We start from the raw sequence: 16,007 nt of genomic DNA on the forward strand, positions 1-16,007 counted from the left end.
TATTATATTATATTATATTATATTATATTATATTATATTATATTATATTATATTATATTATATTATATTATATTATATTATATTATATTATATTAATTATATTATAATTATATTATATTATATTATATTATAGTCAGGTTCTGGAGTTCCCAGATCAAGGGAAAATATTGCAAGCAGCTAAGAAGAAACAATTTGAATATTGTGGAAACACAATCAAAATAACATGGGATCTAGAAGCTTCTACATTAAGGGATAGAAATGCTTGGAATATGATATTCCAGAGGTCAATGGAGCTAGGATTAAAACCAAAGATCACCTACCCAGCAAAACTGAGTATAATGTTTCAGGGGAAAATATTGTCATTCAATGAAATAGAGGACTTTCAAGCATTCTTGATGGAAAAAAAAAAACGGAGTTGAATAAGAAATTTGACATTCAAATACAAGAAGCAAGAGAAACATTAGAAGGTAAACAGGGAAAAGAAATCATAAGGAAATTATCAAAGTTGAACTATTTACATTCCTACATGGACAAACAATCATTGTAACTTATGAAACTTTTCTCAGTATGAGAATAGTTGAAGGGAATATAAATGTGTGTGTGTGTGTGTGTATACACACACATACATTTACATATATATATGTCTATATACGATATATGTGCATATGAATACCTATGTGAGTATGTGTGTATATGTGTACAGGTATACATAGACAAAGGGCACAGGACCAGTTGAATAGGAAGGCATGATATTTTAAAAATAAAATTAAGAGGTGAGAGAGGAATATAATGAGAGGAGATAGGGAGACTGAATAGGGTAAATTATCTCATATAAAAGAGGCAAGGGAAATTATTACAATGGAGGGGAAGAACAGGAAGGCAAAAGGGAATGGTAAACCTTATTTTCATTTAATTTAGCTCAAGGAGGGAATAACATACACACTAACTTGGGTATCTTACCCTACAGGAAAGTGTGGGGGGGAGTGGATAAGAGGGAGGATGATAGAAGGGAGGGCAGATTGGGGGGAAGGCTAGTTAGAAGCACACACTTTTGAAAAGGGACAGGGTCAAAGTAGAAAATAGCATAACCAGGGAGTAGGATAGGATGGAGGAAAATATAGTCAGTCTTTCATAATATATCCACTATAGAAATGTTTTGCATAACTACACATGTACAACCTATATTGGATTGCTTATCTTCCCAGTAAGGGTGGGTGACAAGGGAGGAAGGGAAAGAATCTGGAATTCAAAGTTTTAAAATCAAATGTTTTTAAAAAATTGTTTTTTTTACATGCAACTGGGAAATAAGATATACAGGCACTGGGGTATGGAGATCCATCTTGCCCTACCAGAAAGTTAGAGGGGGAATGGGGGAAGGTATAAGAGAAGGGAGACTGGGGGAGGGGTTATTTAGTGGGATTTCTGTTTTGGGGTGGTGGGTAGGGGAAAGACGGGGAGAAAATTTTTAACTCAAAATCTTGTGCAAATGAATGTTGTAAACTAAAAAATACACATAAAATATATATTTTTTAAAAAATACTGAAGAGTATCCATAATCTCACCCATAAGTACTCCTTCCAACAGTGAAGACCATATCCCTTCTCATCTCAGATTTTACTACATTATTATTTTTTTTTTTTTTGCTTTTTGGAGGGCAATTGGGATTGTGACTTGCCCAAGGTCATGTGGCTAGTTAAGTGTTAAGTGTCTGAGGTACGGATTTGAACTCAGGTCCTCCTGACTCCACTGCGCCACCTAGCTGCCCCTTGCCATATTATTCTAATCCTCCACAAAGAATCCACCCAATGTATTAGAACACTTAATCTTACTTAGTTACTCCAATAAAGACAATGATTCAAGACAATTCCATGATAAAAATGCTATCCAGCTCCAAAAAGAGAACTAATGAACTCTAAGTGCACGTTGAAGCTTCCTTTTATTCACTTTGTTTTTTGCTTTGTTGGCTTTTTTTGTTGTTGGCTTTTTTTTCCTTGCAACGTGGCCAATATGGAAACAGGTTTTAGATAACTTTCCATGTATAATTGATATCATATCACTTGCTTTTTCAATGCATGGGTGAGGGGTAGGAAGGAGTGAATCTGGAAATCAAATTTTAATGAATATTATGAATAGATACATAAAAGACTTCATATTGATTTTTTTTGACATATGACTTCCAATAATTCAGATAATCCAAAGGTTCTTAATCTAGGGTCAAAGAACTGTTTTTGTTAAATAGTTTGAATGAAGGACTAAAGCATTTATTAAGCATTTGTATGTGCAAATTATTGTGCTAAGCATGAAAGATACAAATTTCAAAAAATAATAGTCCTAGTCTTAAGGAGCTCACCTTCTAATGGAGAAGATAACATATATGGAATTCAGTTGCAAGAAAAATGGAAAACTCCATCATCCTTAGGGTACAGTAGCAAAGTAGACATTAACATTTCTTCTTTAATATCATTTCCACTAGGAAAATTATATCAGTTTCCAGTGTTGAACTATTAGATGGTGCTAAGGACTTTAGTGGCAAGAAATTTTCTTTCTATGCCTTCAGTAGCTGTGGCTGTAGTATCTACAGGAGCAATTGCCAGGCTACATCTCCGCAAGGGTCATCATGTCTGTCTTTGTGCACTAGGCTAGAAGCAATGCTATTCCCAAGGCTCTTGGTTTCAGAGTCCTGGGCTGAATCCATCAGGGTATAAGGAGAAATAGTAATCAATGTGTACCAGCAGCTTCACTTACCTGACATGTGTTTCCTTCAGGGTACCTTGCTGCTTCAGCTAGAAACCTGTGTGTGGCAGGCCATCAATGGGCAGCTGGTAGAGATGGCTGGTCCCCTCTCCACAAGAGATGATTCCCTGGATGATGGCTATGAAGGATAGGCAGGAAACAAGAATGGTGGTCTGAGGGATGCTTCCACTTCTAGGGCTCCAATGCCTATCTGCTTATTAATAGCAGCTGGTCAGCAATTGTTGGAGCTAACATGGAATATAGGCCTAAGTTAGAAGCTGGACTGCTGGTTTTGGAGGCATTGCTTTTCCCAAAGATTTGGGACTCAGAGATCTAGGCTGGATATAGAGGGTTCAAGTGAGAGATTTTTAAAGATGAGGGAGACATGGGTATGTTTGTAGATAGCAGGAAAGGAGCCAGCACATAGAGAGAGATTAAAGATGAGAGAGCAGAGATGATAGAGGAGTTAATGGGGAATTGGATCACTTCTGCAAATAGAGGGATTTGCTTTTACAAAGAGAAGGGACACCTCTTCATGTGAGATGAGATGAAGGAGGAAATTGTGACAGAAGGCATCGAAGTGATATGAGATAAAAGAGAGGAGAAAAAGGAACTCTCAGCACATGGCCTCAATTTCTTCAATAAAATAGACAAGGTTCTCAATTAAGAGGGTGAGGATGAGGGAGCCATGGGAGAATTGAGGAGTAGTGAAAAGCTTTTAAAGAACAACTGTGGTGAGATAATGAGTTAATTAGGAAGGTGGAAAGGATTGCTTTTCCAGTCATCCCTCCCTTTAAAGATGTATTTTACAGAGAACTGAGAGCAATTCATTGTTCAAAATGTGCTGCAGCTTTACACCTAACAAGTGCGTCTTCATTATTCTTGGAGTGATTCATAATTCTGATTGCAATGTTCCGTAGTTCCTAGTCATTTCGTTTCAGCAGATAATGTTAATGTTAAAAGGATGAGCATTCAAAGATTTCAGGGAGAAGCTTATTATCTTTAAAAGTATTATGTAATTTCCTCCGCTGAAATCCAACGTACTCTTCTCCTATTCAATTATTATCCCAAGTCCTTTTCCCTCTGAAATAGGCATCCAAGAAAAAAATGTACCAATGGACCAGTATATAGGTTGTTCATCCAAATTTATCATGGTCGATAAGTATTGTTCAGCCACTGCGTTTTTCTGCTGCAGATAGACCAAACTCTTTCTTGATCAGTAGCCTCACATAAGAAACTTTGCAATTTTCCAAGGCTTTGGTGCAAATTATCACAGTGGCATCTATAAACAGAAATGACTGCCTCTTTTACTTGGTCTCTATGTTATAAATCCTCCATACCAGTAGCAAACACCTTTTGCAAATGTATCCATCTTTATGTTAATCACACTGGACAACAATGACAAAAGGGATAGTTTTTGTTTTTCTTTCACATCTATAAAATAGGTAAACCTTATAGGTTTTTTCCACTCATTTCCAATATGGCTCCCAATTTTGTCTATCTGTCACCATTTTCAAAACATTCACAATTCATACACTTTTAAGAAAAATAGTGCTTGTTGACTCAATTAACATGTGCCTATGGATCATTTTCTATTTTATTTCACCTGTGGAACATCCCTCCACAGCAGCCGATACTGGTTAAATGCCAGTTTAGTCATACTAGTATCATTTTTCCATTGTGGAAATTTTTTGTTATTTTTTTATTTACCAAGTGCTAAAAATATTTATGAAAATGACTTAAACATGTATTAAGAGTATCCTTGATGAAAATATGAGGAAGGAACAGGCAGGCTTTTACAAATGGTTTTCTTCCCCAAACTATATCCTTAAAGTCAGGCAATTGACTAGAAGGTTAAGTGAATAGAATATCAATTATAGAGATTTATTCCTGGAAACATCCTTCATATTCATCATTGAGAGCACCTAGGTTTTTTAGGAACAAGTCCTAATGTGAATTCAAGGATTGGATCACGAATAACATCTTATTCTTAAGGCTCTAAGCATCTCAACAATTTTTTGCTTTGTAGTTACCTAAAAAAGTTTTTGATCACTTTTGAAAATTATTTCCATGCAGTTCCTTCAACTTCATTCAATTGTCCTTCATAATGTTAGTCTTTTATCCCTTCCCTTATGTGAGGACATATAAGTATGTCCTCTATGATTTTAACCTTGCTGATTCTTAGAAATCTGTCTTTTCAGAAGAAATCTATACAATTTCAATCCATACCTTGATAAAAAAAATTTTATTTAATCAATTTTAATGTGTAATATCGGCAAAAAAAATTCAAGACTTACCAGTTGTTACTACATTTTTTCATTATTAAAATAAGTTCTTTGCTTTGTAACTGTTTTTTCCCTACTGTCCCATTTACAAATAAAATAGCAGAATATGATATGCAAATTGTAAACCTAGAAAAAGAGCAGTCACTTTCAATCCCCACAGGTATTCTAAAAATGCTTTTCATATTTAAAGATTGTCAAAAGAAGCTTTATATTTTGAAAATGTATGGGCATATGTATCTTCTTGAGTCAGAGAGGGAAAAAAAATTCATTCAAATTGAGAATCACTATATTGTTGGTCTCTCATTAGGCTGGGCCTGATACTTGACAACTGAATCATTAAATTTATCTTTTTCATCTCAATTCCAAGTTGATAGATTCACTGCCAGTAGTTCTTCACTTGGTAAAACACACTTTAAACCTGATGGTAGATTTGGATATTGCAAAGTACAATTAGATTCTGAGGTCTTCTTCAAAATGTCTCTCAAGCAAAGATATCAATCCATTGACTGGTCTTTTCTGTTCTCCCCAAATAATAATTTCAACAAAAATCTTGAAATAAGATCATCACATTCAACCAGGTTGATCACCTATTTTATAATCCAAGTCTGATTCAAATGCTTTCTTAATTAAAAGAATAAAAGGACTGTCTCTGAAATATGAAAATTAGCTAGCCACACACAGACAGGAAGGCAGCTGGATGGTGCAATGGACCATTGTATCTGCATTGTATCTGGAGTCAGGAAGATATGAGTTCAAAGCCAAGCTCAGACGCTGATTAGCTATGTGACCCTGGACAAGTCACTTAACTACTGCCTGCCTCAGTTTCCTCATAAGTAAAATGGGGAAAATAATAGAACCTCATTCCCAGGATTGTTGTGAGAATAATATAATATTTGTAAAGTGATTTTACTAAAGGACAGTTAGGACGATATCACTCCCCTCACTCAATAAACTCCAGTGGCTCCCTGTAAGCTCTTCTGTTTAGCTTTTAAAAGCCTTCACAACCTTGTCCCAATCCACCTTTCAAGTTTATTATATATTATTTCCCTTTCCAAGCTTTATGTTCAAACTGACTTTCATGGTATTTTCCCATACAGCACTCCTCCCATCTCCCAACTCTTGCACTGGCCACCCTTATGCAACCTTACTTCTGCTTCTTAGAATCCTTTGCCTCATTCAAAACTCTACTCTGATGCCACCTTTTGCAACAGGCCTATATACATTCCTTTCACTACCCCGTTTCCTCTAACCTCAGCTGGTAGTGCCTGTTCTGAAAAAAAAATTACTTTGTATTTTTCTGTATATCCTTATCTGCATATACATCGATTCCCCCAATACAACATAAGCTCTTTGAAGAAGGGACTGTCTCTCTTTTGTCTCCAGTGCCTACCACAGGGTCCAGCACATAATAGGTGTTTAATAAGTGCTTACTGGATGACACTATCAACAATTATATGCTCTAGAGAGTTCAAGAAGGAGGAGAATTGAGAAAAGGTCATTAAATATGACAATTAAGAGATCATTGGTTTAGCAATGTAAACAAGAAAAAAAATAAACAGAATATTGTATAATTATAATGACCAAGCTTGGTCCCACAGAAGAGCTGAAAGCTGCACCTCCCTCCTGTCTTGACAGAGGCTGGGGGCTAGTGGTATAGAATGTTTCATATGCTATCCTATATGGTTAATGTGCTGGTTGGTTTTGCTGAAATCTTTTTTTCTCTTTCTTTTCTAATCATGGATACAAGGAATGACTCACTGGGTAGAGAGGAATGGGGAGAAATATATTAAGATTAGGAAAACCATCAGTATAATTGATCACATCAACAATAAAACTAACAGAAACCATATGATCATCTCAATAGATGCATAAAAGGCTTTTGACAAAATACAACATCCATTCCTATTAAAAACATTAGAATGTATAAGAATGAATGGAGCCTTCCTTAAAACAATAGGTAGCATCTATTTAAAGCCATCAGCAAGTATTATATGTAATGGGGAGAAGCTAGAAGCATTTCCCATAAGATCAGGGGTGAAACAAGGGTGTCCACTATCACCTCTCTTATTCAATCTGGTACTAGAAATGTTAGCAGTAGCAATTAGAGAAGAAAAATAAACCATAGGAATCAAATTAGGCAAAGAAGAGACCAAGCTATCACTCTTTGCAAATGATATGATGATATACTTAGAGAATCCTAGAGAATCAAATAAAAAACTACTTGAGACAATAAATAAATTTGGCAAAGTTGCAGGATATAAAATAAACCCACATAAATCCTAAGCATTCCTATATATTTCCAATTAAATTCAATAGCAAGAGATAGAAAGAGAAATCCCATTTAAAGTTACTGCAGACATTATAAAATATTTGGGAATCTGCCTGCCAAAACAAACCCAGAACCTATATGACCACAACTACAAAACACTTTTCACACAAATAAAGTCAGATCTAACTAATTGCAAAAATATCAATTGCTCATGGCTAGGTCGAGCTAATATAATAAAAATGACAATTTTACCCTAATTAAATTATATATTTAGGGCCATACCAATTAATTTACCAAAAAAACTACTTTATAGAGCTAGAAAAAAATAGTAACAAAATTCATTTGGAAAAATAAACAGTCCAAAATATCAAGGGAATTAATGAAAAGAAATGCTAGGGAAGGTGGACGAGCTATACCAGACTTCAATCTATATTATACAGCAGCAGTCATCAAAACTACTTGGTAATGTCTGAGGAATAGAGGCGTGGATCAATGGAATAAATTAGGCACACGAGATTCAGAAGTCAATGACTATAGTAATCTATTGTTTTATAAACCCCAAGACCCTAGTTTTTGGGATAAGAACTCACTATTTGACAAAAACTGCTGGGAAAACTGGAATATAGTATGGCAGAAACTGGGCATAGACCATTATCGAACACCATATACCAAAATCAAGTCTAAATGGGTGCATTATCTAGGTATAAAGGTTGATACTATAAGCAGTCTCAGAAAACAAGGAATACTTTACCTGTCAGATTTGTGGAGAGGGAAAGACTTTATGACTAAACAAGAATTAGAGGACATTATAAAATGTAAAATGGGTAATTCTGACTACATGAAATTGAAAAGCTTCCGTACAAACAAAGCGAATGTAACCAAGATTAAGAGGTAGGTGGGAAATTGGGAATCTTTACAATCTATGTCTCTGACAAAGGACTCATTTCTAAAATATTCAGAGAATTGAGTCAAGTTTATAAGAATACAAGTCATTCCCCAATTGATAAATGGTCAAAGGATATGAACAGGCAATTTTCAGAGAAAGAAATTAAAGACATCTATAAGCACATGTAGAAATGCTCTAAATCACTATTGATTAGAGAAATGCAAATCAAAACAACTCTGAGGTACCACATCTCACCAGTCAGATTGGCTAAGATGACAAAACAGGAAAATGACAAATGTTGGAGAGGATGTGGGCAAACTGGAACACTAATGCATTGCTGGTGGACTTGTGAATTGATCCAGCCTTTCTGGAGAGCAATCTGGATTTATGCCCAAAGAGCTATAAATACTTTCATATCCTTTGACCAGCAATACCACTCCTAGGGTTATATCCCAAAGAGATCATAGAAGTGGGAGGAAGACCCATATGTACAAAAATGGCAAAGAATTGGAAATTAAGGGGGTGCCCATCAATTGGGGAATGGCTGAACAAGTTGTGGTATATGCATGTTATGGAATACTATTGTGCTATAAGAAACGAGGAGCAGATGGACTTCATATTTACCTGGAGAAGCTTATACGAACTAATGCTGAGTGAGAAGAGTAGAACCAGGAGAAATTTGTACACAATTGTAGACACAATGTATGTGTGATGACCAACTTTGATAGACTGGACTCTTCTCAGCAATGCAGTGATACAGGTCAATCCCAAAAGACTCATGATGGAGAGAAATCCCTTTCCAGGGAAAGAACTAGAAAGAACTGAGTTTATATCCAGGTGGAAGCAAAATACCTGATCTTTTTCCTTTTCTTGCTTGGTTTTATGTCCTCTTTACCATTTTTCATTCCATCTGATACAATCCGTCTTTATAACCTGACTAATGTATAATGTGAAAGTATTTACAGATCCTATACTTGACTATATGCCGCCATGGATAGGAGGGGAGGAAGGGAGACAAAATGTGAAACTCAAGGAATTGTGGAATTGAATCCTGTAAACTAAAAGTAAACAAACAAATTATTTTTTAAAAAATTAAAAGAAAAAAAAAGAAATATATTAAGAAATTATATTGCAAAAACAATTCATCAATAAAAATAAGATACTCTTTCGAAAATCTTTCAAATTAAATCATTAATAACCTTGAAGACATTCCACATTCTAGTCAAATGAGCTACTCTGTCCTGCTCCGGCTTCTGCTGCCTCTGTATCTTTGTTCATGCTGGTACCCATACCTGAAATGGACTCTGCCAATCCCCATTATATCTGTTAAAGTCCCTTGCTTCATTCAAGACCCCCTCAGATTCCACCTCCTTCATAAAACTTTCCATGGTACAAATCCTCATCCCTAAAGTGACAGTAATCCTTTTCTACTTATATTTATCATAGCCTTATGCCTCAATATCTCATGCTTCTTTTTATCAGAGTTATATGTGTAATTCTCCTTCCCACATTAGATTATAAATTCCTTTGGAACAATGTCATAACTCTGTAAACCCATCACTTAATGTGGAAATAAACTTAATTACTTTAAAAAAAGAAGTCCTTTCAGACTTACCAGGATATCAAAAAATTCATTTACCAATCTCCCAAAAATGTAACAGTATTTCTCCTAAGTTGTTTCCTTGACCAAAAGTCAGCCTGCGAACTAATTACCATCAATCAGTCAAAAAGTATTTATTAAGAGTCAACATGCCAGGAATTCTTCCAGGCACTGGGAATATGAGGAAAAAAAGAAAAATAGACCCTGCTCTGAAGGACCTTGCATTCTGTCAGAGGAGATAACACGTACATAAAAGTATATAGAAAATAAATGCAAAATAAATACATGGTAGCTAAGTATAAGGTAGATGGGGTCATCATGAAAACTTTGTGTAGAAAGTAGAACCTGGGGTGGAGGTGAGGTGAAAATATTTTCCAGGCACAGCAAATGGACAGTGAAAAGGCATAGATATGGGAGACATAACACTGAGGAAGAGCAAGGACAATATGGCTGGATCATGGGATGTGGGAAAGTGAGTAATGCATAATGAAGTTGGACAGATAGGTTGGGACTAGGCTGTGAAGGAATCTAAAAGCCAAACAGAGTTTATATTTGTTCCTAGAGGTAATGGGAAACTACTGGAGTTTATTTTTCTTTAATTTTTCATATTATTATTTTATTCAAACCAAGTGCCTTCCTCATGTGCTATTTTATTACCTCTCTGGATACTTAATGAATATACAAGAGAAAAGAAGGCTAAAATAAGGATAGTGTTTGACTGTCGCTATGGAAATGGATGTTAGCCAGTTTTCATGAACAAAATCCCAGTATGCAAGTAACACCAGCCTGTTTATGAATTTAAGAGATTCCCTGGTCAAGTTCTGAGTGAGATTTTCATAAGACATTGGCTGCTATACAAGCTCGTGGTTCCTCATCAAGATGCAGTTTAAATTAGGTCAGAAAAAATGAAGAAACAGGCCAAGAATCCAATTATAGTGGCCACTGATAAAAGATAGGAAAAGAATACCCAGTGAGGGACCTGAAACAGTCCAAGGCAATTGAGGCCTCCAAAGTGACAAAAGCAACGCCAACAATTTTCAGAGGAATGAAAACAAACATATTAATGACCATGGTAAATACAGTGCCTGATCCTAGCTTGCAATCTCTCAAATTGGTCACTGGTAATCCATAGAAGTGATCAAAACCATGATTTAAAGGGTGGTGATAGAAGTCATATCTGTTGTTAGAATTTATCCAAAGGTGCCACTTTCCCATCAGCGTTATAGAATAGCTTTGTCTTCAAAAGCTTGACAAAAGTGATTTCATTTATAGGCAAAACACTTGAAGAAGCCCAAAGTAGGAATACTTCAATCTTAGATCATGAAGCAAAACCCTGATCACACAGGATAACAGTCTATCATGAAAGCTCTCTACTTGGTGTACACAGTAGAGATGCAGCTAAATGAATTTCACTCTCCCTTTGGCTATTCTGTCAATATTAGGAGATTTTAGTGTTGTGTTTCCATAGCATCCAGGATCTCCAATGCCAAGGTCATCTGCCATTTCTATAATAACGTTGGGCTTGGAAACTGAATCACTGTTGACACTGCCATAGAATAACATCAGAAGGAAAAGCATCTTCATCTTCCCTCCTTTTTCTCCTGCTGCTCTTCATCTTTTAGAATTGGCAAAAGGAAGAGTCAGATCACGGCCAGAGTCCTAACAGAGCACTCTCCTTGTGGAGAAAATCTCTACATGGGTCCATTTGAGAAGGAGTTCCTACTTAAGAACCTAGAGTGAAAAGCTCTGATCCCTTCATGGTTAGCCATAACTGTGACATTTAAAAAGATTCGAGAGACATAGTTTCTGGGTAATTTAATCATTTTGTTAATAAGGCCAGCAAGTTATTAATAAAAGGATGGTCCTTTGGCTTATCTCTCTTAGACCAAAGACCACCACTGGAGTTTAGTTAGGGGGTTGACATAGTCACATTCATGCTTAAGGAAAATTACTTTGGCAGCTGCATAATGAATATTCTAGTGGTAAAACTGAGATAGGGAGACCAATGAGAAGGCCAGTGATTGAGTAGTCAATGATTGAGGTGATGAGGGCACCAATTATGCCAGCTGTGTAAGGCATAAGAGAGGTGATGTAAGTGATGTTATAGAAGCAAAAAAAGGCAAGATTTGTTAACTGACTGGATATGTGGACTGAGAAAAATGAAGAGTCAACAATATTACTTGCTGCCTTCCTTCCATGTATATACATTTCATTAAGAATGAAAGCTTGAAGGGTGACTAGGTGGTACAGTGAATAGAGCGCCAGCCCTGGAGTCAGAAGGACCTAAGTTCAAATCTGTCTTTGGACACTTAACACAAAACTAGCCATGTGACCTTGGGCAAGTCAATTGCCAATTGCCCTACTTTCCCCTCTCCAAAAAACAGAACAAAAACAAACAAAAACAAAAAATGAAAGCTTGAAATCTTACAGCCATTTTTCATTGGAAGAAGATACCAATTAAAGTTACTGAACAGTAAACTGGTATTTTCAGGTTGATAAAAAGACGACCTTAGTAATAATCATAAAAATAACTCAATATTGCTATGGTGCTTCAAAGTTCACAAAGTGCTTTCCTCATAACAACCCTATGAGGTAGGTAGCCAAGTATTACTATGCCCATTTTATAGAAAACTGAGGCTGAGAGAAGTTAAGTGCCTTCTGAAGTTCACACAGGACAAAGCTGGCACAAACCAGGTTTTCTGACTCAGCAGACTATTCTTCCAAATACCCCAGGTGCTTTTACAGGATTTTTTTTATTATATAAAGGATTCATTCATTCAACACATACTTCTTTAGTGCCTACTTTATGTAAGGTATTGTGTTAGGTCCAGGAGATAGAAAAGCATAAAGGAGAACAGTACATGCCCCTAGTGAATTTATATTCTCCTGGGACCTACCTACCAAAGCAGGGAATTTAGTAGATAAGTTTTTACAGAGTTGTCTGGGACTCAGAGATGATAACTAACTTGCCTGTGGACTCACAGCTAAGTGTCCCAGGTGGGAATTTGGTAGTAATGTTCTTGACTCCAAGTCCAGCATTCTATTTACTATGCTGGGCTACCTAAAAAGTGCTTACATGATTGTAAGACAGTATTTGTAAAGTGCTTAGCACAGTACCTAGCACATTAGTCAGAGCTAAAGAAATGCTTGCTCTCTTCTCCCTTCCCTTATAGAATGAATTTACAAAATGCACAGATCTCAGGACACAGGATAGAAAATGTCTTCTTACCATCATTAGCTTTGGAATACATGTTATCTTTCTAAGTTCTAAACTAAGGCATACAAACACATACATATGCACCCATGAAATGATGACAATTCAGGAATTGTTATGGCAGCAACCCTGAGAATCTGTCAGAACCACCAGATACTCTGGTGGGAAAGCATCCTTCCAGGTGCATTCTGGGAAGTTCTAGCAGCATCTCTCCTAATCTTTCTCCCTCTTCCAACAAAAACAAAAATCATTGCAGGGCTGGGTGAGGACAGAGGGTGGTGCTATCATTTTCCCCTTTACAATCTCTATCCTATATCTCCCCTTCTCTCTGCTAACACAGTGGATACCCTAGTTCAGGCCCTAGGGCATCAGCACAGGCCTAGACAACCGCAATAGCCCACTGGTTGTTCTCTCCCTGCCTCAGTTCATCTTCCGCTCAGCTGCCAATGTGATTTTCCTAAAGCCCAGGATTTAACTATATCACTCTCCTACTCAATAGAGGTATCCCGTGGCTCCCCAAATATAAAACCCTGTTTGACTCTTTAAGCCCTTCACAATTTGGCCCTTCCTGCCTCTCTAGTATTCTTACACTTTACTCCTCCCCCCCCCCCACACACACACACACACACTGGCCTCCTTGGTGTTTCTTGAACAAGACACTCCATTTCCAAGTGATGCATTTTCACTGCCAGTCCACAAACCTGGAATTCTCCTCCTCCTCACCTTTGCCTCCTGGCTTTCTTCAAGTCTCAGGGAAAACCCCACCTTCTGTTAAAATTTAAAAAAAAAAGACTTTCCCCTTAATGTTGGCCCCTTTCCTCTGAGACTATCATCTATTTATTTTATATGTACTTAGTCGTTTGCATGCTGAAGGTTTCCACATGTGTTGTCTCCCCTGCCCCCCATTAGAATGTGAGTTCGTTGCGTGCAGGGACCCGTCTTTTCGTTCTGTATCCCCAGGGCTTAGCGCAATGCTTTGCACAAAGTGCTTCAAAAATACTGTATTCATTGGTTCTTGTTGCCTCCCCATCAAGAAGGTTCCTACTTGGGGGCGGGGATTGTTTTTGCCTTTCTTTGTTACCAGGAGGCTGCCACACAGTAAAGTGCTTAAAAAATACGGACTGAAGGAGGTGGAAGCCCAAGGACCGGGCCCCTCTCCAGCAGAGCCCGTCCCCGGGAGGGCAGGGTCAGTTCTGGGAGGAAGAGAAAGGCAGGGTGGTGGGGAGGGGGTGGCGGTGGGCAGAGTGTCTTCCAGGCGGGTCCTCCCCCGGCCGGGCCCTCATCACCTGCGGGTCCTTGGGCCCCAGGAAGCGGATCTTCTTGTTGCTGCGGCCGATGTTCTGCACCTTGATTTTGGTGCTATAGGTCATCCCCACCTGCACGTCGGCAAAGCGCACTTCGACCGGGCAGAGCCGCAACGACCGCACCGTTTTCTCCATGGCTCAAAAGGAGGGGAGGAGGCAGCAGGCAGACGCCGGAGCCGGGAGAGCAGGAGAGAGGAGCAAAATAGAAGCGTCCCCGACATCCAAGGCTCCTCTTGGGTCTGGGGTCTAACATGGGACCGTCGCTTAGCGACCGGCCTGGTCCGGTCGCAACGTTACTGCGCATGCTCCCGAGGGGATCAGGCCGTTTGCCCCCGCACCTCTTCCTCGGGAAAAGTAGTAGAAGGCGTAGAGAATGTTCCTAAGAGCTGCTGATTGGCTGTCGCTTAGCAACCCCTGGCAAAATGGGAAAGGAGAGAGGAGAGCGCGGGAAAGAATGGAGGGCGAGAGTCTAAGGACTGAGAAAACGAGAAGCATACGGCCGCCATTCATCTCACATTACTTATCCTGGAAAGTGTGCAGACTGATGTGTGGGTCTAAGTATGTGCCTGCGTGGAGTTGGATTTTGTTTTATTTTTCAATTAAGCATTTCTTTTCTCTCCCACTTCGCCTCCAAACTCACACACAATTTAAAAGTTATTTTTTTATGGTGTGGGAAAGGTGGGAGTGAAAATAAAAGCTTTTAAATCGAACGATAAAACCCTTGTAACAAGTATGCGTGGCATTTATTTCGTTTGACTATTCATATAAGTTCCTTGGGTTGTTTGTTTGTTTTTAATCAGTATTTGGAAGGAGTCGCTGGGATTGTGTTGTGCATTTATGTTACAAATCAGGACTTTATTGTTTTGTTGATTGTCACCTTGGGTACAGTGACTAGGATGGTCTGATCATAGGTTTAGAAGTAGAAGGGACCTCAAATTTCATCTAGTCCAACACCCTCATTTTATAGATGAGGAAACTGTGGCCCAGATTGCATAGTTAGGTAATGTGACAATAATTGTGATACTCCCAGCTCAAATTCATCAACACTCGGTTCGTTGTAATTTAATGGGTATCGATGATTGTATTAGTGAATTAAGCAGAATAAAATTAAGTTTAAGTATATATATATATATATATAAATGCTATTAGGGTAAGAGTTATGATTAACCCACCTTGTATTGACAATTCTATTACATTTATCGGCTAGATTCATACTGTTAGCTAGATATGTAATAAGAGTATAATTACTACACTATTTCCCTCACTCTGTAATAAGGCTCATTTGCTGGTACACCCACCCCCACCCCCTATGAATCACTGCCCCAGTGACCTTTGCTTCAAAACCACAACTTCTATGAACTCTAGGATATGGTTGATCAAACACTTGGATCTCATTTGTGGAAGGCCCTAGGATGTTGTTCCAAAAAGTCTTATGACTTTTAGAAAGCCCCAGCTGAGATAACTGGAGTTGATGGCCTCTGAAAGGCCTGTTGACCAAGTGGTTGTGATTGATCATAGAGTTTTCCCCATTTCTAGTGATCATGAAATTGTACCACCTCATTCTGTTTTTAGTGTGTTCTCAAACCATAGTAATACTGGCCACCCTCAAATAGTAAGGGTCCTTGAATGTGAGGAAGATCTTAGATTGAATTAATTAGGGATCCCCGGACTCCCTAATAAATTGATTCATCATGCTTGGATCTCTCAATGACTTCT

The 16,007-nt window shown here is 37.9% G+C and overlaps 1 protein-coding gene across 1 annotated transcript in view; it reads right to left on the reverse strand.

Annotated features, from left to right (window-relative positions):
- CFAP47 (cilia and flagella associated protein 47) overlaps positions 1–15,530 on the reverse strand; it is a 963,244-nt gene extending 947,714 nt beyond the window's left edge. The window contains exon 1 of the mRNA XM_069063838.1: positions 14,274–15,530. Within this exon, the coding sequence (XP_068919939.1) occupies positions 14,274–14,426 (153 nt within the window). The 5' untranslated portion in view covers positions 14,427–15,530. The remainder of the gene's footprint in view (positions 1–14,273) is intronic.
- Positions 15,531–16,007: the final 477 nt, after the last annotated feature.

Source organism: Petaurus breviceps, unplaced genomic scaffold, assembly GCF_028583685.1.
Source record: "Petaurus breviceps papuanus isolate PSGF00001 unplaced genomic scaffold, PetGlider_PUasm1.0 90603, whole genome shotgun sequence".
In the NCBI taxonomy this organism is placed as follows: domain Eukaryota; kingdom Metazoa; phylum Chordata; class Mammalia; order Diprotodontia; family Petauridae; genus Petaurus; species Petaurus breviceps.